The sequence below is a fragment of the Saccopteryx leptura genome, chromosome 1, assembly GCF_036850995.1.
Source record: "Saccopteryx leptura isolate mSacLep1 chromosome 1, mSacLep1_pri_phased_curated, whole genome shotgun sequence".
NCBI classification, from domain to species: domain Eukaryota; kingdom Metazoa; phylum Chordata; class Mammalia; order Chiroptera; family Emballonuridae; genus Saccopteryx; species Saccopteryx leptura.
Genome location: NC_089503.1, coordinates 285493371 through 285514700, shown reverse-complemented (window position 1 = coordinate 285514700; position 21330 = coordinate 285493371). Strand labels below are relative to the sequence as shown.

General features: G+C 39.8%; 1 protein-coding gene and 1 long non-coding RNA gene across 5 annotated transcripts in view; one reads left to right on the top strand and one right to left on the bottom strand.

Annotated features, from left to right (window-relative positions):
• Positions 1–21330, bottom strand: part of GUCY2C (guanylate cyclase 2C) — an 86125-nt gene that overhangs the window by 15884 nt on the left and 48911 nt on the right. For all 3 annotated transcript variants that reach the window (XM_066355376.1, XM_066355358.1, XM_066355367.1), the window contains 8 exons: positions 20671–20742; positions 20117–20221; positions 14152–14238; positions 12949–13081; positions 10063–10200; positions 8839–8927; positions 5931–6022; positions 2588–2746 (listed from right to left, as the gene is read on the bottom strand). In XM_066355376.1, coding sequence (XP_066211473.1) covers positions 2588–2746; positions 5931–6022; positions 8839–8927; positions 10063–10200; positions 12949–13081; positions 14152–14238; positions 20117–20221; positions 20671–20742 — 875 coding nt within the window. The remainder of the gene's footprint in view (positions 1–2587; positions 2747–5930; positions 6023–8838; positions 8928–10062; positions 10201–12948; positions 13082–14151; positions 14239–20116; positions 20222–20670; positions 20743–21330) is intronic.
• LOC136384789 (uncharacterized) lies at positions 15471–21298 on the top strand. Of its 2 annotated transcripts, none has more exons than XR_010747656.1 (3): positions 15471–15562; positions 18541–18769; positions 21182–21298. It is a non-coding gene; the product is annotated as an uncharacterized lncRNA (long non-coding RNA). The 2 variants fall into 2 exon arrangements; XR_010747655.1 differs by lacking the exon at positions 15471–15562 and adding an exon at positions 15563–15650.

Here is a 21330-nt window from a genome sequence, read left to right as displayed (position 1 = left end):
GCTGCCACTGCCCATTGCTTCCCTGGAAGCAAGTCTCGTGGGGACCCTTAGAGTTTAGGAAATGCCTGCCTGTGGGGGAAGAAGAGGGAGAAAGGAAGCATGTGCTCCCAGGAAGGAGAATGTGCCAAGAAAGTTCTATTTTAATCTGTTTAAAAATCCCAAAGAGGGCTCTGGCCAGTGGCTCAGTGGTAGAGTATTGGCCTGGCATGTGGATGTTCTGGGTTTGATTCTTGATCAGCGTACACAGGAGAAGTGACCATCTATTTCTTCTTCCCTCTCTCCCCCTTCTCTCCCCTCCCACAGTCAGTAGTTCAGTTGGTTTGAGCATTGGGTCTGGGCACTGAGGATAGCTTAGCTGGTCTGAGCATCAGCCTCAAGCACTAAAAATAGCTCAGTACTCAAGCATCGGCCCCAGACTGGGTTGCCAGGTGGACCGTGGTCAGGGCACATGTAGGAATCTACCTCATTATCTCCCCTCCTCTCACCTAAAACAAAAGAAAACAAAACAAAACCCAAAGGTAACTGTTCAAATAAGCATTTAAGTAGTATCTGGTTTCTATATGTGCTCTTAAGTTTAAGTTTACTAATAATTTTGCTGTAAATATTTATTAATTCTTATATTTACATAAATTGTCAAAGTGAGTTGCAGCTACTGAAGACATCTGTGTCCTACAATCCAATAAAAACATTTACCACCTACTGGTCAAGGTGGCACATTGAACCAAAGGGAAGAATAAAAATCTGAGGTGGTGAACCAGCTGTTTGAAATTATTTGAGTGACATTCTTGGTTTAAACAACTAAAGATGACACCCTCGAAAGGCAGCCAGATAATCAAGATATTGTTTTTTGTCACAGTTTAGTGTTGAAGACCCGGCAGGAAATTATGCATTATGTAACTAACATTTATGGAGCGCTGACAGAAATGGACTAATCAGTTCCAGCCTATTCCACGGGCACCAGTGCCAGTATGTTCCTAGGCTCTCTGAGGACACATGGGGTCTATGTTAGGCTCTCCTGAAGTCCAGATGACAGAGTAGAGCATCTGCATAGCTCTTACCTCTTCATTAAGTCTTGTAGAAGAGAAACTATTTCTCTTCTTAGAAAATAGCTCATACAATTTGAAAATAATTTCTTTACTAATGTAGAACTGATATTCTAAATAATGCATGGGTTCAAAATAAAATAATAACTGACACAAGCTATATATAAAAGTTGTAGTTACTATGCACAAAAATAACAATCATGGATGTTCCAGGCACTGTGCTAAGTAAGTACCTTTAATCCTGCACATTTCAGGGAGTTTTGGAGCCAGCCTGTGCTACCGGTACATGGGAAACTGAGGTGGGAGCATTCAGGTAGCTTGCCCAGGGTCGCACATCCACAGTAGGTGGTGGAACCATGGTTCGAAGTCAGGCCTGGCTGATCTCAATTTCCATTGTTTCATCCAGAGCTAGATTGCCTAGATTATCCTTAATCTAATAGGACTTTATTATATTTTAATGAGAAGAGAGTATCACTTCTCACTGTGACAGCTGTGGATGTCCTTGGCTTCCTCTTCTTTCCTAGCTCTTCATATTTTAATTTCTTGCTTATCTAACATACCTTAGTTATCACCTGAGTACCAACACTTAACAGAACTTTAAACTTGTTTCCTTTCGTTTCTATCATGGCTGTTATATTGTTTCAAATGGTGGTCAAGGTCAGCATCTACATGCTCCTGAGAATAGATATCTGATGTGTGGTCTCACCTCCTTCACTAAAACCACTTATACTTCGCCTGACCAGGTGGTGGCGCAGTGGGTAGAGTGTCGGACTGGGATGTGGAGGATCCAGGTTCGAGATCCTGAGGTCGCCAGCTTGAGTGCGGGCTCATCTGGTTTGAGCAAAGCTCACCAGCTTGGACCCAAGGTCGCTGGCTCGAGCAGGGGTTACTCGGTCTCCTGCAGCCCCACGGTCAAGGCACATATGAGAAATCAATCAATGAACAACTAAGATGTCGCAACGAAAAACTAATGATTGATGCTTCTCATCTCTCTCAGTTCCTGTCTGTCTCTCCCTATCTATTCCTCGCTCTGACTCGCTCTCTGTCTCTGTAAAAATATAAATAAAAAAAATAAAACCACTTATACTTCTTGACATTTGGCTTCTACTTTGAGGTAGAAAGGAGAAAGCAGAGAAACTAACACTTAGTGCCTAAAAGTGCCTCATTGCTCATCGATTCCAGCGGAAAACTAATTTCTATTTTGAGACTGAGGAGAGACAGTAACTTGCCTATGGTCCCAGACTTAGTAAAAGTGGCACAGAGATGTTGGGACCCCAGTCCTTCCATGGCACCATGTGACCACTTGAAAATAACCTTTTTATTTTTGGGGGGGAGGGTATTTAAAGTGCAAACCAGAAGATGGTACAGGAAAGGTCCAAGCATTTTTAAACTCACTCTTGTTAAAGAATATGCAAAAGGGAACAACCGTACATAGATACAAAGAAACACAATGCTGCAAAAATATGTTGATGCTTTCAGCTTTAAGTGTGAGGCATAGCTTTGTTGTTTGTGGGAAAGTACATCAGCCGGACGACTCGCCTTACCTTGGGAGCAACATAAAGTTAAGTCTGTCAGCTCTGTCCCTCTCTGCCTTGTACAGCTGGGTCCTCTCCTCCACCAGATGTTCCAGGTTTCGAGAATATAGCTGTAGACGCCGGATCAAGGTATCCATATAACTTTCGCTTTTCTGGTCATGAAAGAGGCTGTGGGTAGTAATAGATAAAGAGCTCTTCCACTTTGTTAGGAAAACATGAGCATGTATATTGCCAATGGACAAATATGATGAACAGGTAATTAAACAAAAAAATGGCTGATAACATAACAAATAAAATAACTCCAGGAAAAAATTAAAGAAATAGAAATAAGATTAAAAAGACACACAAATGTTAGAATAATAGCAGTTGATGTGGGTAAGAAGGAGAAATATATACATATAAGCTTCCTGGAGGGCAATCTGGAGACATGTGTCATAAGCTTTAAGAACACACATACCAATCAACCTTGCTTGTAAAGATTACCCTGAGGAAACAGTTATGAATGTGCTGAAAGTTGGCTACAAAGAAAGTCACAGCATTTTTCCAACAGCAAACATTTCAAACAATCTAAATGGGTACCAAAAATATAGTTAAAATAGTATGATATGGAGTATTACTGTAGCATTAAATATGAATTAGAATAAACACAGAAAAATATAGCTCTACCACTCAGTGAAAAAAGCCAATTCATAAAAGAGCAAAAATTATAACCTGATTTTTAATTTTTGAAAACTGGTGGTCATCTACTTACTAACAGGGGATGTTTGTACTTTGTTTGCGTATCCATTTTCCAAAAATTTAATAATGAATAATTTGAAATAAAAGGAGAAACTTAAAAAAAATAAAGCTCTAGAGGTGATAAATGGAAGTATATGAGAAGAAACAAGATTAGCCAAGCTGAGCCTGACATTATCTCCTCAGAATGGAGAGCCAGGAACAAAAAACCTACTCTGGATTATTTTGTTGGACCAAGGAGACTCAGATGAGATGCCAGTTTTCTGAGACACAAAGGCGTACGTAGGACAAGCCTTGGTGCAAAGTTGGGTCAAAGACAAACTGAGTTCCTGTTGAGCTGCTGTGGAGATCAGAGATTGTGTTTATAACACACATGGTACAATTGAAGGGTCTGAATAAATCATACCATTTCATTTTTACAACAACAGTTATAAGGTACCACTTCCACACTCCAAGAGAAGACGGCCTACATCATAATTCCCTGGGGTGAGGAGGGAGGTTTGTTAAACATTCGGTACATTCCTGAGTTTTACTGCAGATTTGTAAGACTGAAAACCGCTAACCTTGGGATTAAGAAACAGAACTTTTTAACAAGTTCCCCAGGGGATTCTTACTAGAAACACAGTAGAGAGTTGAGTCTAGATGGTAGAAAGGGTGAGGGGGCTGGTATAAGAGATGAAGTTGGATATCTTACTTTGTGATGCATTGATTCAATTAAGTTTCCTCAGCCCTGGCTGCATATTTTAATCACCTAAGGGGTTATTACAACTCATGATGCCAGCCTGCTCCCCAGATCCATTACACCAAAGTCTCTAGGGTGGAGTGTCAAGGGCCCCATTCATCCTCAAACGTTTACCTTTTTTTTTTTAATTTTTAATTTTTTTTTTAATTTTTTTATTTTATTTATTCATTTTAGGGAGGAGAGAGAGAGGGAGAGAGAGAGACAGAGAGAGAGAGAGAGGAGAGAGATAAGGGGGAGGAGCAGGAAGTATCAACTCCCATATGTGCCTTGACCAGGCAAGCCCAGGGTTTTGAACCGGCGACCTCAGCATTTCCAGGTCGACGCTTTATCCACTGCGCCACCACAGGTCAGGCAAAGCGTTTACCTTTTGTCTGTCACCATACAAGCTTATCTGCTCTTAGTAACAGCTTTGCAGAGGAATGAAAAGTGGGCAACAATTAAATGGCTTATTATTTCCTCCTCCTTTCTCACAAATGACAGTTTAGTTCTACCAAATCAATGGCCTCACTTTTATTAACTTCACTCTATCTCCAGCCCTGGGCTTTGGCCTTGTTAAGTATCTGATCAATAACTTAACAAGAACCACAGAAAGTTAGAACTGGAAGGAATTGTAAAAATGATCTTGTTCAGTTATTTTTTAAATTATTATTTTTAATTTAAATATAGTCCATTTTACTAGCAAGGAACGGACACCGCATCAGGAAGAGGTGCCCAGTGTCCTGCAGCAAGCTGTTGTTAGACCCAGTGTAGAACCTGGATCTCCTCTCTTACTCTAATGTTGTTTTCTCCTCTGCCCCATATCAAACAGAAACATGAGAAATCTAGAATTCAATCTTACTGGATAACTATGTTACCTTTTTTTTTTTTATCCTGAACTATAACCTGGTTTATGGCTCAAGTCTTAAGTACTTAGTGCAAAAGTTGCTGATCTTAAGATTCAAAATATTTAAGAAACTTGCCAATTTTAAGAATTATCCAGGGATTTTAAAGATGTTCAGGACCCATAATAGACTTTTAAATTCTAATTACCTGCAGAAGGGTCAGGGAAGTATATTTTTAACAGACATATTTATGATTAGTCAGAATATAGTTTTTAATGAGGCAATTTTGTCCATGAGTATCTAACTTTTGAAGAGATTATTTCCCTGAGAAAATAGTCTGTTAGTCTCCATACCATTTTAATTTTTTGAGACAGGTGTAGGTCTCTGGGGTTTGTCCTCTCTTTTTTTCCTTTTCCTTTCCTTTCTCTTTCTTTCTTTCTTTCTTTCTTTCTTTCTTTCTTTCTTTCTTTCTTTCTTTCTTTCTTTCTTTCTTTCTCTCCCTCTCTCTCTTTCTCTCTCTCTCTTTCTTCTTCTTACTTTTTATTGAATTTATTGGTGTAACAAGTTTTTTGTTTGTATTTTTTCTGAAGTGAGAAGCTGGGAGACAGAGAGACAGACTCTCACATGCGCTCAATGGGAATCTACCCGGCACGCCCACCAGCGTGCAATGCTCTGCCCATCTAGGGTGCTGCTCCATTGCAACCAGAGCCATTCTAGCACCTGAGGTGGAGGCCATGGAGCCATCCTCAGCACCTGGGCCAATTTTGCTCCAATGGAGCCTTGGCTGAGGGAGGGAAAGGGAGAGATAGAGAGAAAGGAGAGGGGGAAGGGTGGAGAAGCAGATGGGTGCTTCTCCTGTGTGCCCTGGCTGGGAATCGAACCCAGGACTCCTGCACGCCAGGCTGACACTCTACCACTGAGCCAACCGGCCAGGGCCTGGGGTAACAGGTTTTTTTTATTAGAATAGGAATTCTCATTCTTAGGTGCCACTGAATGTCCACTATTGTTAGAAAAATCTGAAATCAGTGAGAAAAAGTAAAAATTCCAGCAATACCAAAATATCTTGGCCAGTGTAGTTTCAATTTTCTTGAAATCTGGTCTCTTTTCTGGATCTTCCTCCCAGCAGTGCTTCACAAGCAGGTATACCTGGAAGAAAGAAGGGGTGGATTAGCCAAGGGGGTAGTATTCCAGTCTATTCTCTTCCCTGATGGGAGCAAGGAGACAGGGAATATTTTTAAAACATCTCCACTGTGACAACGAGGATGAGATCACCCAGTTAGTTGTCAGCGGTGTGTCCCAGGCCTTGCCGCCTGCACTGCCTTGCCCATGCCCGTCCCTTGGACACGGAATTAATGCTAAAAGTTCATACTGATTTGGACAAGGCTGGATAAATGAGAGAGACAAAATGCCTTACAGGCATGTGCAGGGTGTGTGTTGGGGCGAACAGGAAATAGTGGGGTTCAGGGAGTGAGACAGAGACTGGAAATGGAAGCGAGGCACCTCCGCAGCGGGTTCTAACCACGGCTGACAGTGGAATCGCCCGGGAAAGTTGACAGAATTTCTTTTCCCAGGCCCCACCCACGGAGATTCTGATTGCTGGGTTTGTGAAGCGGAGCCGTAGGGTTCTCAGGTTTAGCAAATTCATATACAGGACACCAGTTAAACTCGAATTTCAGATAAACAGTGAATACTTTCTTGAGCATAAGTATGTCCCAGAGATTGCAAGGGCAAAGGGCAATAACACCTACAGGGTGGGGCAAAAGTAGATTTACAGTTGTTTGTATGAAAAATAATATAGTGATAAATAATAGTACAGGAATAAGCTGTTTTGCATACTCACAGCTGTAAACCTAATTTTGCCCCACACTATATATTTATTGTCATTACATATTATATAATTATATATCATAATATTATAATAGTAACAACTATATTATAATTACATATAATACCATAATTATAATATAATAACTATAATAATATAATTATCATGCTACATATTATATATATTATTAATACATATATACAAGAGAGATGAGAAGGGGAGGTTCAGAGGAAGAGGGAGATATAAGGAAGCCCATGAAATCATCATCTCATTTACTACCACTTGTTTGCAGCTATTCTTGGATCAAAAAGCATGGTGAAAACCATTTGTTTTATATAAAGTTTGTTCTTTACTCTTGCCAAAAATAGGATCACAAATGGTACTAGAACCCGTTCCTGCCCATGCTCTGGGCCTTGGCAAGTCCACGGGAAGAACTGGGTGCACGGGGTAGCAGCCAGTTGCCTGTAATTGCCACTAGATGGCGTCCCCACCTTGGTACATTATCTACAGGCGGCTTCAGAGAGGCGTGGGCAGAATCAATCCACAACAGGCTGATACAAGCACCGTGGAGTGTAATAGTGGGTGCTCTAGGGGTACCGTCAAGCTTTCTAATTTCAGGTCTGTATTTTATTGGAACGAATAGTAGATATTAAATCTTATTTCTGACGTGCAGTTCCAGAACCATCCAATTACATGAGTGAATTGAGGAGAATGCTTTGGTGAGAAAGGTTGTAAGCAACAGATAGATATAAACTCAGACTAGAAAGCAGTATTAAGAAAGGATATGTCTACTTATAGGGAAGACTTGCAGGATCTAGAAAACCAGGTTTTGGGATGGGGGGTGAGTCAGGGGTAGAATAAGACAAGAATAGTTTTATTTTAGAGCTTTGGGGCTACAGCCTGCCATTAATGTTGTAAGAAAGAAGAGGAGAGATAAAAATGACCCATTCATGTTCAGCTAGGCTGGCCACAAATCTCATCTGGAAGGGTGCTTATAACTTGAAGGAAAATGTTTTTATCTTTATCCCACAAAGGATAAACAAAAATTTCTTCATTTTTAAGACCATAAAAATTTCTTATAAAAGAAAACTTTATTTACTATCTTTGGGGATTATAAAACCTTAGATAAAATTCTAAAAAAAAATAACAAATTAAAATCTTTCCCCATAGGATTTAAAGGGATTATTAAAAAACAAAGTAAATGCAGAAAGAAAAGCTCAATTTCCTTTACTGAAGGATAAAAGGATGAAAGTACACATCTCTGTTGTTTCTACACGGCTCACAAAAATGAGGGGACCAGGGAACGTGCAGAGATATTCCAGTACTTTCAGCCTTTTGTATAGTGCATTTTCACCAATGAAATAAAAATTGGCTTTACATCTGATTTGCATAATCAAACAACTTCTTTTGACTTGTCATTTGCTTTTCTGATGTTCTTATTTAATAAAAAAAAAATCAAATGCTTCTTTTTTTATAGCTTCATATTTATTTTGAAATATTCCCTAATTTTTGTGAGCTGTATAGATGTTGGCTCAGTTTTTTTCAATAATGAGGCAGTATCTATAAGCCTGGTTCGTGTATCACATGGACATCTTGCTCTGTTAGCTCCTAAAAATTGAGAATGTGATGTGTGCTTAAGGAATTGGCTTCTTCCTGACTTGAGAGAAGTGGAAATAGACAAGGGCAGGGTGGTGGGCTCCCAAAGGTATGTCAGTGTCCTAACCCCTGGAGCCTCTGGCTGTTACCTTACTTGAAAAAAGCATCTTTTGCAGGTCTGATTAAATTAAAAATATTGAGCTGGGGAAATAATTCTGGATTATCTTGGTGGGCCCAAATGTAGTCATATGCGTCTATATATAAGAAGGAGGTAGAGGAAAATTAGACAGAAGAGGAGAGGAGAGAGGAATGTGTCCACAACCAAATCAGAGATTGGAGTGATTGGGTCACAAGCCAAAGAATGTTAGCCAGCAGAAGCTTCTGGAAGTAGCAAGGAATGGATTCTTCCCTAGGGCCTTTAGAGGGAGCATGATTTTTGCTGACAATATATTTCAGACTTCCTGTCTCCAGCAGATACATTTCTGGTGTTGTCATCCCTAAAGTTTGTGGTCATTTGCTACCGTGGTCCAAAGCAACTCACTTCCAGCTCTTTTTCGTCGGCTGATTCCAGGAACAAGTCTGGGCGGAAGGGCTTCGCTCCTTTTGAATTCTCCACTCTGAAAATCTTCTCTGATGGGACAAGAATAATTCAAATGACAAGAAAGAATGCAGCATGAAGAAACTTTAGCAGTGGTCAGATTCTGCTCACTAACTACATGTGGGTGCCCAGTAAGAGTGTGCAAATACTAGACGACTGAATGAGCCGTCTTGTTAAGGGTCTCATATCCATTTACACCCAGGAAGCTACTTTCAGTGGAGGCTACTAACCCGATAAAACTCAACCCAGATACCACTGCCTTCAGTGGGCTTCCTCTGACCAAGACTCTAGCCTGCAATCCTGATGTCCCTAAGTCACCCCTCCCCGCAGACAGTGAAGAGCTGGCACAAGTAAGTGCTCAGTAAATTAGGGTTGAATGACTGGAAACATTGAAATATCCCTCCCACCTGCCCCAAGAGGACATGTGGCAAAAAGTATAGATCTTAGTAAGAATTAAAATATGTATTTTGTCCCACTTGGGTGATCTAGTTCAGGTGTTAGGTGACACATAACAGTTTGGAATCAAAAGGAAAGGAAATTTTTTTTCTTTTTTTGTATTTTTCTGAAGTGAGAAGTAGGGAGGCAGGGAGACAGACTTCTGCATGGGCCCGACTGGGATCCACCCAACAAACCCACCAGGGGGCGATGCTCTGCCCATCTGAGGTGTTGCTCTGCTGCAACAGGAGCCATTCTAGTGCCTAAGGCAGAGGCCATGGATTCATCCTCAGTGCCCAGGCCAACTTTGCTCCAATGGAGCCTTGGCTGTGGGAAGGGAAGAGAGAGAGAGAAAGGAGAGGGGGTAGGGTGGAGAAGCAGATGGGTACTTCTCCTGTGTGCCCTGGCCAGGAATCAAACCTGAGACTTCCACATGCCGAACCAACGCTCTACCAATGAGCCAACCAGCCAGAGATCAATAGGAAAATTTTAAGAAAAGATTCTTTAACAGTAACACTGACAGTCATGACACCTGGCAGTGGTGCTTTGTGGAACAGTCTAACACTCATGCCATCATCTAATCCCTCCAAAACCCTCGTGATATGTGTAGTGCAGATATGCCCTTGTTTTGCAGCTGAGGGACAGAGATGTGGTCACACAGGCCAGGGTCTCTCTCAGCATAAAATGCAGGTTGGCCGGCTCTCAGAAGAGGCAGAAGAAGTGGGCTGTTACCATTCTGGTCCCGGCAGCACAGCGTGTAGAAGGTCTCCTTCCGCAGGATGATCTCCTGAGCGATGATCCCATAGCTGTACACGTCTCCTTTCTGGGAGACGCTGGCTTGGCGGAGGTGCTCCGGCGCTGTCCACAGGTCTGCGCATTCAGCATAGAGATTGAAAAGTTAAGGGAGTAAGTGGCTCATAGTCTCCAACATGCTTTTGTTCTTTAAGTCCCTATACCACTGACCCCAAATATGAATGGCCTTGTGCTTAAATAGTCCCAGACTTTTGAGTTTATGTTAATAATAATATCAAGGGTGGAACACACACTTACCTTTTAAGCTATATAATGCCAGAATTTGGGTGAGGTCATATGGCAATGTCTTCCCTAAAACTGCGAGGATCATAGTCCTGAACATGCTCAAGGTCTACCTAGAATAGTGCCTGGTGTCTAAGAAGTGTTCATAAAGATTTGTGGGATGAATGTACTAGAATATGAAGGGCTGAGAGGTCTTAACAGCTTATGGGACATATGGCATAAATTTAGGGACACCTTTGTAAATATTAAAATATTTATTTATTTATTTATTTACTTATTTATTTATTTATTTATTTTTTGTATTTTTCTAAAGCTGGAAACGGTCAGACAGTCAGACAGACGCCTGCATGCGCCCGACCGGGATCCACCCGGCACGCCCACCAGGAGCTACGCTCTGCCCACCAGGGGGCGATGCTCTGCCCCTTCGGGGCCTCGCTCTGCCCGACCAGAGCCACTCTAGCGCCTGGGGCAGAGGCCAAGGAGCCATCCCCAGTGCCCGGGCCATCTTTGCTCCAATGGAGCCTTGGCTGCGGGAGGGGAAGAGAGAGACAGAGAGGAAGGGGTGGGGGGGTGGAGAAGCAAATGGGTGCTTCTCCTATGTGCCCTGGCCGGGAATCGAACCCCGGTCCCCTGCACTCCAGGCTGACGCTTTACCGCTGAGCCAACCGGCCAGGGCCTAAAATATTTATATTTTTATATAATAAAATTTGTTTATATATTTTATGTAATATGGAATATATATATTTACTAAAAGAAAATAAAAGATAGTACATTTAAACTAAGAGACTATCACTGATGTTTTCTAGCTATGACATACAAGCAGCCATTGCCCATGGATGTGTTTTCTTTGGAACCCAAAATGGTCTTTAAAACATAATGTATATAATTTACTCATTTTACTACTGTGCCTGGTACTCCCTAATGCTTCCCATCTAGTCCACTTCACACAAATGTGCTCCTGTGTTCTGTGTTTGGCTCCTTCTGACACTTGGGTTCTAGACTTGCATCATATATCTCATTTAGTAATAACAGAGCATACAGTTTTTCTCCAACATCTCTTGAAAGTTTTGCAGGAGCACTCAGCTCCTTGTAAAGTTTCTGAGGTTTGTATATTCAACAGTTGCGATGAAAAATCTATAGATTCATGTTGTTGGGTAAGGCAACCTCATGTGGTTTTCCATCCAAATCTTCATTGCTTTTTTGAATTTATGTCTTGTGACTTTCTGTGACTTGTGATTCCTGTACAACCGATCCTAATGGTGTGGGGCTGTAGAAAAGTAGGTACATTTACTTATGTTAAAACTCAGGTGACCGACAGCACAGATAGGTAGCTGTAACTGAGTGATGTTTAGGAAGATGGGATTTGACCTGTAATAATTTTCTGTCATGGTGAGTCATCTAGTAAAGGAGATTTGTTCCACTACCTGAAGAACCATGCTTGGAACACAATAGGTCTTCAACAGGCACTTAGTGGGTCTGAATCCAATATCTAGCATGCTTGATGTGTCTGAATAGGGCAAGAATTGCAATTTCCTTCTATTAAGATAAAATTAGAGGAATGCAAAATAGAATTAGAAATTGAATTTACTGTTTGGAGCTAGGTGAAATTTTGAGTCATATGAGTGCTAGATTTCTGAGTCCGTAACCCTGAGTTATAGTAAAGAATGGGTAAATGTTCAACACAAAAACTCTTTATACTTTGAAAATCATTTCTCTTTGTATTATTTTTTTTACCCTTATCACAATCTTAAAATAGATAAGAACATATTTTACTGATAAGAGTGTTTTCTTTATTATCACAGATAAATTAATGGTGTCTAGAATTTGAAAATGGGTCTTCTACCTTGTGTCCTACTGACCTGGGCAAATCTGTTTGACTCTCTAAATTTTAATTCTATCCTTTATAAAGAAAGCACGCTAGACTAGATTTCTTTTTTTCTTCCTTTACTGAGACAGAGAGAGAGGGATAGGTAGGGACAGACAGACAGGAACAGAGAGAGATGAGAAGCATCAATCGTCAGTTTTTGTTGCGACACCTTACTTGTTCATTGATTGCTTTCTCATATGTGCTCTGACCGTGGGTCTTCAGCAGACTGAGTAACCCCTTGCTCGAGCCAGCGACCTTGGGTCCAAGCTGGTGAGCTTTGCTCAAACCAGATGAGCCCGCGCTCAAGCTGGCGACCTCAAGGTCTCGAACCTGGGTCTTCCGCATCCCAGTCTGACGCTTTATCCACTGTGCCACTGCCTGGTCAGGCTAGACTAGATTTCTAAGGTCTGTTAGTACTCTGACCATCTCTATTTTTCACCCAGTTCTGCTTCCACAAGCTAATCAGTTTTTCATGATTTTGCACTGATATCAAGGGACATGGATGAAGGAAATCAAAGACATTTGTTCAGCTTAAGCAGCACTTGTTGAAAACTGACAAGGGTGAAGTGCTGGAGCACAGCCCTCAGTTGCCACTCCTGGCTCCAAGTGTTAATTTTCTGACCAGTATCACTGTTTCCTGAACTATTGTGTGGCTTGTGAGAAAATTTTTAAAAAAGACCAGTGGGAAACTGGTTAAAGTCTCATTCTTTACAGACCTTTTCTTGGAGGTAAAATAGAATTGCAGCCGAAATCAGTGATCTTCACCACCATTCTACTGTCCACCACACAGTTGGTGGATTTCAGACGACCATGGACTTCTGTCTTACTTGAGTGCAAATATGACATCCCCTGCAATTTTTCAGATGACAAGAAAACAAAGATATGAAAATCTGCATCTGCTTGGTTATTTTAAAGAAAGAAATGGTATTTTAAAATCATTTTAGCATGTAGACAGTATCACACTATCAGAGTTTAAATGTAGCTCCATTCATTTTACTTTAAAAATGTTAAGGCCCTAACATTTGCCTGAGTATTACATCTATTTAGGTGACTCAGTAACAGGCAATTGTCTAAAGACTCTGATGAAGTAGTTATATATAATAGAAAGCAAAGGGTTGACCCTATTTTCTTATAGTGTTACCGCTTACCACTTATTTGGTCTGTGACTTTGGACATGTTTGGTCCCTCAATTCAAAAATATGCACAATAAGGCCTTGCATTTTGGAAGGGAGGGGTCTGGCTAGATTAGTTCTTAAAATTTAATGGTCTTCATTCTATTTTGAATGGAGAAGCCTGTTTTTTGCTGGTATGCTTTCCTCTGCTGGCCAAAGGTGACATTGCAAGCACTGGTGTTCAGCCTGCATCCCAGGAGTGACATGTGGCCAAATGGGCCATCACATAACATTTTCCAAACTGGTTCTGAGCCTATGTGGAGGGAGATTTAAGACTATCAAATAGCTCACTCTCAGAACTGACTTTTTTATCCTTGAACAAGGTTTTGGTTACCGGTATTCCCACGTATGGGATCATACATGTCCAAATTTATGACTGCCTCAGGCAGGATGGTTGCCTGACCTTCATATTTCCTCTTATAAAGTTGAAGATTAACTTGTTCTCCCTGCAGCTTGATATGACTTTGATTTCCAGTAAGTCTATGAAAATATGTGCCTCAAAACCAGGGTAGAAACAACATAATAAGAAGACCAATAAGAACCAGTACATATTGAAATTTTATTGTACCAGGCCTTACGTGAAGCATACACATTATTTCATGAAATACAACAATCCTATGACATAAGTACTACTTTTATTATCATTTTACAGATGAAGACACCAATGCACAGAGAAGTTAAACAGCTTACTAGATGTTTTCCTATATTTAGATTTTTAGATGATTTTTGTGTTTATAGGTCTCTTACCTTAGCAATGTCATACAAGACGGAGATCTTAAACTCCCAATCCATGAATGTACCATCAGGGTAGGAAATTGTGTCATTTAAAACTTCCTGAACAGGAGAAAGGAGAAAGGGAGAAGATGAGTTGTCACAGGGAGAGAGAGAGTGTGGAGAGGCTATTCATGATTTTGATGCAGGAACATGTTGGAACTCTGTTGTCCTAGCTTTCCTGAATGTACAGGCTGGGGCAAAAGTAGGTTTACAGTTATGAGTACATGAAATAGAGTTTATTCTTGTAGTATTATTTATTTATTATTGTATTTTTTCCATACAAACAACTGTAAACCTACTTTTGCCTCACGTTGTCTTTCTTTTCTTTCCTACTTAAGAAACACTAGGTGGCTTTCACTATGACGACATGAGCAGGGGATAATCATAGCATCCCAAATCCTGGTTCTTCCACCTGGCAGGGGTGAGGGAACAGGCAGATGAGCAGGCGCCTGCCTGAAGAGTGAGCCTGAATCACAAGTCACTGGGCTGTGGAGCCAGTCTCATCAAAACTATACCAGTGCTTTTAAATAAGGAACTGCTGCTAGAAAATTCAATCACTAGGCTTATGTTTTTATTCACATCCATTGGCATCCATTGGCTTTCTGCACTAAGTTTTTTTTTTTTTTTTTAAGTTTACTAAATCCTCTGTCAATAAGACAGAGTTACTGGATTTTGTGTGAATTTTATGACTTAGAATTTTGAACTCATTATTTTAACATGGTGATGGTTCTAACAAGATGATGGTTCTCAGATAATAACTATTCTTCATAGTAAAATTCTAAAAATGGAACAACAGTTTCTTATTTTGAGAAAGAGGTCAACGTGACCTTTCATTTTAACTCAGGCACTGTGCAGATAATTTCCAGTGAAGGACCAAAGTCTCAGTTTGTTTCAGATAAGGCTGGCTGGACTGTGGGTACCAGGCCAAGGTAAGCAAGGGGAGTTATGAGTAGACATACTCTAAAATAATTCTTTTCCTTAGCACTTGACATGTTTTATATTTTGTTTATATTTATTATCTCTTCACTTCATGAACACATAAACTCTGTGATAATTTTTGTTCACTGTTATCTCTGTGATATCTTGTTCTGTGTCTGGCTTGGAATAAATATTTATTTAATAGATATTTGTTGCACGAATGAATCAATTGTTCCTAAACAATATTAGTCAAGGTTACTGCATATTTATAAGATGGGAAGCATATTGTCTTTACCCCATCTAGGCAGAAACTTTCTCTTTGTTTTCCAACAAAAGTAGGTTCTGATGGGATTTGCTGTGGTTGAAGGATGACACAAGGAGGGGACTGTCATTGTCCTTTGCTTTGAGGCTCATAGTACAAAGGAGTGATTTTTTGTAGGAGCGTCTGTTGTTATGTGCGCCTAGGGTGAGTATGTAATGTCAGAACGGGCTGAGGACCACTAAGGTAACAGAAGTTTCCTACCTGAGGGTAGAGTGAGAAGAAAAAACTGTGGGTATGATATCTAAATGTTCACTGGGAATTTTAGAGAATAAAGGATTCTGTGAAACCCTTTGACCAGGCTTTGTTAACTGGTATTCTAAAATTGCTGTCTTATTGAAATTAAATGAATCAGACAATGGTACAGTGCTCATATAATTGTTATCATTAGAAAAATTTAATTTAAATGATAAACTTTTTATTTAAATAATCATTTTCAGCCTCAGCTAAAATGTTCATATGGTCTTTTTCTTCTATGGTCTTTTGATGTGATGCATTAGAGCAGCAATTTTTAACCTTTTTAATCTCGTGGCACACATGAAGTAATTACTAAAAGTCTGTGGTACAACAAAAAATATTTCTTTTTTGCCAATTTGACAAAAAATAGGTATAATTTTGATTTATGCACACCAGACAGCTATGGTTGTGTGGACTGTTGTCATTTTTTTAATTGACATTCTAAAGCAGGGGTAGTCAACCTTTTTATACCTACTGCCCACTTTTGTATCTCTGTTAGTAGTAAAATTTTCTAACTGCCCACTGGTTCCACAGTAATGGTGATTTATAAAGTAGAGAAGTAACTTTACTTTATAAAATTTATAAAGTAGAGTTACAGCAAGTTAAAGCATATAATAATAATTACTTACCAAGTACTTTATGTCTAATTTTCACTAAATTTGGCAGAATAAATCTTTATAAAACAACTTACTATAGTTAAATCTATTTTTTTATTTAAACTTTGGTTGCTCCGCTACCACCCACCATGAAAGCTGGAACACCCACTAGTGGGCAGTAGGGACCAGGTTGACTACCACTGCTCTAAAGGAAAAGAGGTTAGTACTCCTGATTAAATAGTCAGTTATTGCATGTTTCAGAGATTCTTGTGGCATGCTGGTGGAAAATCACTGCATTAAAGTAATATTATTTTCCATTAATAGAATTAACCTTATCTGATTGTATACTGCTCACAAAAATTAGAAGATATTTCAAAATGAATATGAAGCGATAAAAAAAAAAGCATTTGACTTTTTTTTTTCTTTTTCCGTATTTTTCCAAAGCTGGAAACAGGGAGGCAGTCAGACAGACTCCCACATGCGCTCGACTGGGATCCACCCGGCATGCCCACCAGGGGGCAATGCTCTGCCCATCTGTGGCGTCGCTCTGTTGCAACCAGAGCCATCCTAGCACCTGAGGCAGAGGCCACAGAGCCATCCTCAGCGCCCGGGGCCAACTTTGCTCCAATGGAGCCTCGGCTGCGGGAGGGGAAGAGAGAGACAGAGAGGAAGGAGAGGGGGAGGGGTGGAGAAGCAGATGGGTGCTTCTCCTGTGTGCCCTGGCTGGGAATTGAACCCGGAACTCCTGCACGCCAGGCCGACACTCTACCACTGAGCCAATCGGCCAGGGCACTTTTTTTTTTTTATTAAACAAGAACATCAGAAAAGCAAACAACTCAAAAGAAAGTTGTTCAATTATGCATATGAGATACAAAACTAACTTATTTCATTGGTGAAAATACACTGTACAAAAGACTGAAAGTACTAGAATATCTGCACGTTCTCTGATGCCTTAATTTTTGTGAGCACGTTTCTGATCCCTTAATTTTTGTATGCTCCTTATATACAACTGGCCTAGAGTTAATAGTATTCTATCTATAATTTTTCATCAATATTGATAAATATAGTTTTTAATCATATTTTATTATTAACTTTATGCTAGCTTTGTTGAATGTTAAATGAATTTAGATGTTCATGTTTTTGCTTATCTTTAGAACAGTATTTATATAGACACAGAGAATTATTCATTGAAGCTTAGATTATTAAGCCAAAAATGATATTCTTTGTAATGGAAATTACTATTCCTTCTATTGTTATTTGCCTACTAAAGTTTTTACTTTTTGAGTCAAATTTTCATGACTATATTCTTACTATTTTTATTTTATAATTTAATTTTCTATTCTTTCACAATTGAAAATATTTTTTTCATAACTTTATATTTTATTTTCACTTTTGTTTATTTTAATGTTTTAAGCTTTAATTAGAAGTATGAGAGGCTTGTATGCCTTTTAGTTTTTTAAAAAATAAGCAACTCATAAGTGCATTTAAAAATTTTACCTATTTCATAATGTGAATTGTGAAAGTTTCTTTTTCTTAGGCCATAGTTATTCTTCTAAATTTTGTATTAAATACTTATTTTATTTTATTTTTTTTGTGACAGAGACAGAGAGATAGACAGAGAGAGGGACAGGTAGAGATAGGCAGACAGAAAGGGAGAGAGATGAGAAGCATCAATTCTTTGTTGCAGCTCCTTAGTTGTTCATTGATTGCTTTCTCATATGTGCCCTGATGGGGGGCGAGGGGGTGGAAGGCTGGTTACAGCAGAGCAAGTGACCCCTTGCTTAAGCCAGTGACCTTAGGCTCAAGCCAGCAACCTTGGGCTTCAAGCCATTGACCATGGGGTCATGCCTATGATCCCACACTCAAGCCAGTGACCCTGCACTAAAGCTGGTGAGCCCGTGCTCAAGCCAGTGACCTCGGGGTTTCGAACCTAGGTCCTCTGTATCCCAATCTGATGCTCTACTTACTGTGCCACCGCCTGGTCAGGCTAGATTATTTTATTTTTAAAAAGAGAGAGTAGCATTTAGGGCTATGGCTTTTATTCTTTGAAGATAAAGTTGAGTTTATGCCATAAAATTTTGAAAGCTACTATTCTTGTTTTTTTTATTTTTTTGATGGAAAATTATTAAAAATTAAGTGCTCACTTTTGCAGCATATATATTAAAAAATTAAACATTTCTAAGACATTCATTTAAATTTTTAAAATTATTTTAAAATGTCAATGAATTATGAATATTTGGACCTCTTTGAAGCCACTATTGCCCCTAATCCTAGATTCTGCTTTTGTTACAGGGGAGAATATTGAAGTTACAAAGAAATACTAGATCTGAAAATAGTCTAAAGGCGGAGTGACCACACAGCCTGGTTTGCCTGAGGTCAATTGCAATCTGTTATGTCTGCTGTTCCAACAATTATAGTACCTTCTTTACCCTCAATTATCCTGATAAATTATATAGTCATCTACCCAAAGGTTTTTAAAAGGTGGAAAGTCCTCAAAACACACGCCTAGAAATTGCTCAAGGTGAGGTTCAAATATTTCAATGCTCCTTGAAACCACTGTCCTTGATTCCTTTCTTCCCCTTTCTTTCCTGCTGTTTCTGCTTTATTAACACCTGATTTTGTTTCTTGCAAATGATTTTCTCATATATGCCTGCCCTTCTGAACTATTTAATGATTTGATATTCCTACTTGACACTTGGTTCTTTCCAAAAACTTGACTTCATTCTCACTTACTTTCTCTTTCTGCTTGGAACTTGCTCAGCCAGAGTACCTGACCCCATCAGGGACTACCTGGGCTATCCCCAACCCCCCACAAGGGAAAGAATGCCAGAAACTTACACAGTAGCTGAGCCAGGACTTATGAATAAGTTTCTTAATGCTTATTTAGAACTATCGTAATGACCATTCATTTTTCTTTTAACACATATCAAGTAAATATGCAAGTTTAAAATGAATTTAGAGGTAATTGATCACTTTTCCACATCTATTTTCTATATTTTTCAAGTCTACACTTCTGTGTATTCATTTTACTTTATGGACAGTAATTCAGGGCTTTTTTTTTAATTATTTTGTTTTTATTTTTATTTTTTACAGAGACAGAGAGAGAGTCAGAGAGAGGGATAGACAGGGACAGACAGACAGGACCGGAGAGAGATGAGAAGCATCAATCATTAGTTTTTCATTGCGCATTGCAACACCTTACTTGTTCATTAATTGCTCTCTCATACGTGCCTTGACCGCAGGCCTTCAGCAGACTGAGTAACCCCTTGCTAGAGCCAGCGACCTTGGGTTCAAGCTGGTGGGCTTTTCCTCAAACCAGATGAGCCCGTGCTCAAGCTGGCGACCTCGGAGTCTCGAACCCGGGTCCTCTGCATCCCAGTCTGACGCTCTATCCACTGCGCCACCGCCTGGTCAGGCTACTTTATTATTTTTTGATAAAGGTATAATGAGACTGACAAAATCTGAGTAATCTAGTTAGTAATGTATGGACCCACCAACTTTTCCTGATAACTCTCTGATATTGGTTCACTGGGTGAACATCTAAAACTTCTACTAGATTTTTTTTTTAAGAGACAGAGAGACAGACAGGGAAAAACAAATAAGAAGAGAAAGAGATGAGAAGCATCAACTGGTAGTTGTGGCACTTACATTGTTCATTGATTGCTTTCTCATATATGCCTTGACCAGAGGGCTCCAGCTGAGCCAGCGACCCCACACTCAAACCAGCGACCTTGGGGTTTCAAACCTGGATCTTCAGCATCCCAGGCTGAAGCTTTATCCACTGTGCCACTGCCTGGTCAGACTCTACTAGATATATTTTTCCCTATGGTTGACCAGTTAAGAAATAGGAAATGATCACGCTCCTTACCCTGAGGGATCCTCTCTCGCAGTATTCGATCACCCCAAAGATCATGGTGTCAAGCTTCACCGTCCCGTAGAATTTGGTTAGGTTGTAATAGTCAATCTGAAGCAACTAAGATAACATGTTTATTTACAAAGCAAGTCAGCCAGAGTAAAAATTAATGTGCTAATAAAAACGTGTTTTAGATCTTTGCAAAGATGCATTGCTTTTGATAGACTGGATGTCAGTACAGTCCTTACTACACACCAAGTTGCATCTTACTGAATAGTCCTTTTGTCAGCAAGGGGACTTGAGTACAAACCTTTAACTATTCTTAAATAATATCAGGATGATTTTGTAGGACACGCCAGTGGATTTCAACATGTTTTACACCATCAAACATCACTCTTTAACATCTGTTGGGAGAATTTTTAACAGGAAACCGTATAGACACACATTTCTTTGCCTGAAGGCTTCTCTAGCACATCCCAAATAATGCCTTGCTCCACCAGGGACCTCAGTGCTTAGGGAAAACACAATGAAACTGTTTCAGTTAAGGGTTTTAAGCAAGGGACACATACCTTGTTCAGTTCTATCTTCTGTTCCTCAGTGAAATTGCCATCATTGTGCTTGAGATCCTTTAGAATCACTCTCTACAAAGATCAGTTGAAGAAGATAATGTTGCAGCATGGCTATTTATATGCATATTATAATATTGTGTGTGTGTGTGTGTGTGTGTGTGTGTGTTCCTCCTCCCATTATACTGTAAGCTCTTGAGAGCAGCAGCAGCATTTGGTTGATGTTCACATTCCTGGTGCAGAGTAGCTGGGATACAAGGAACTCAGATTCAAGTATTTCCTTAAGAATAACTAAATGAAAGGAAGGCAGAAAGGTTGGAAGGAGGAAGGGCAGGAAGAAAGGAAAGTGGGATGGAAGGAATAAATCCCCATGTGGAATTGTCACATTCTTACTTAATGAGCCAAAGTGTAATACTAGCATTGCCTGGATTGCTCTAAATCTCTTTTATTTTTCCCCTTGCTTTCTACACTTCACCTATCTTAAAAATATTATGTATTTTTTTAATTTCCCCAGGATTGTCAGTTTATAACCTTTAAAGAAGAGCTTCACGAACAGCCCATGGGAGCAGCCCGGGATCCCACCCCACCTTGGCACTGCCAGCACCAGAAGTAGGCAATGAAGAGTTGGAACGCCCAGAACATTCCCCTAACCGAGAGGTCAGA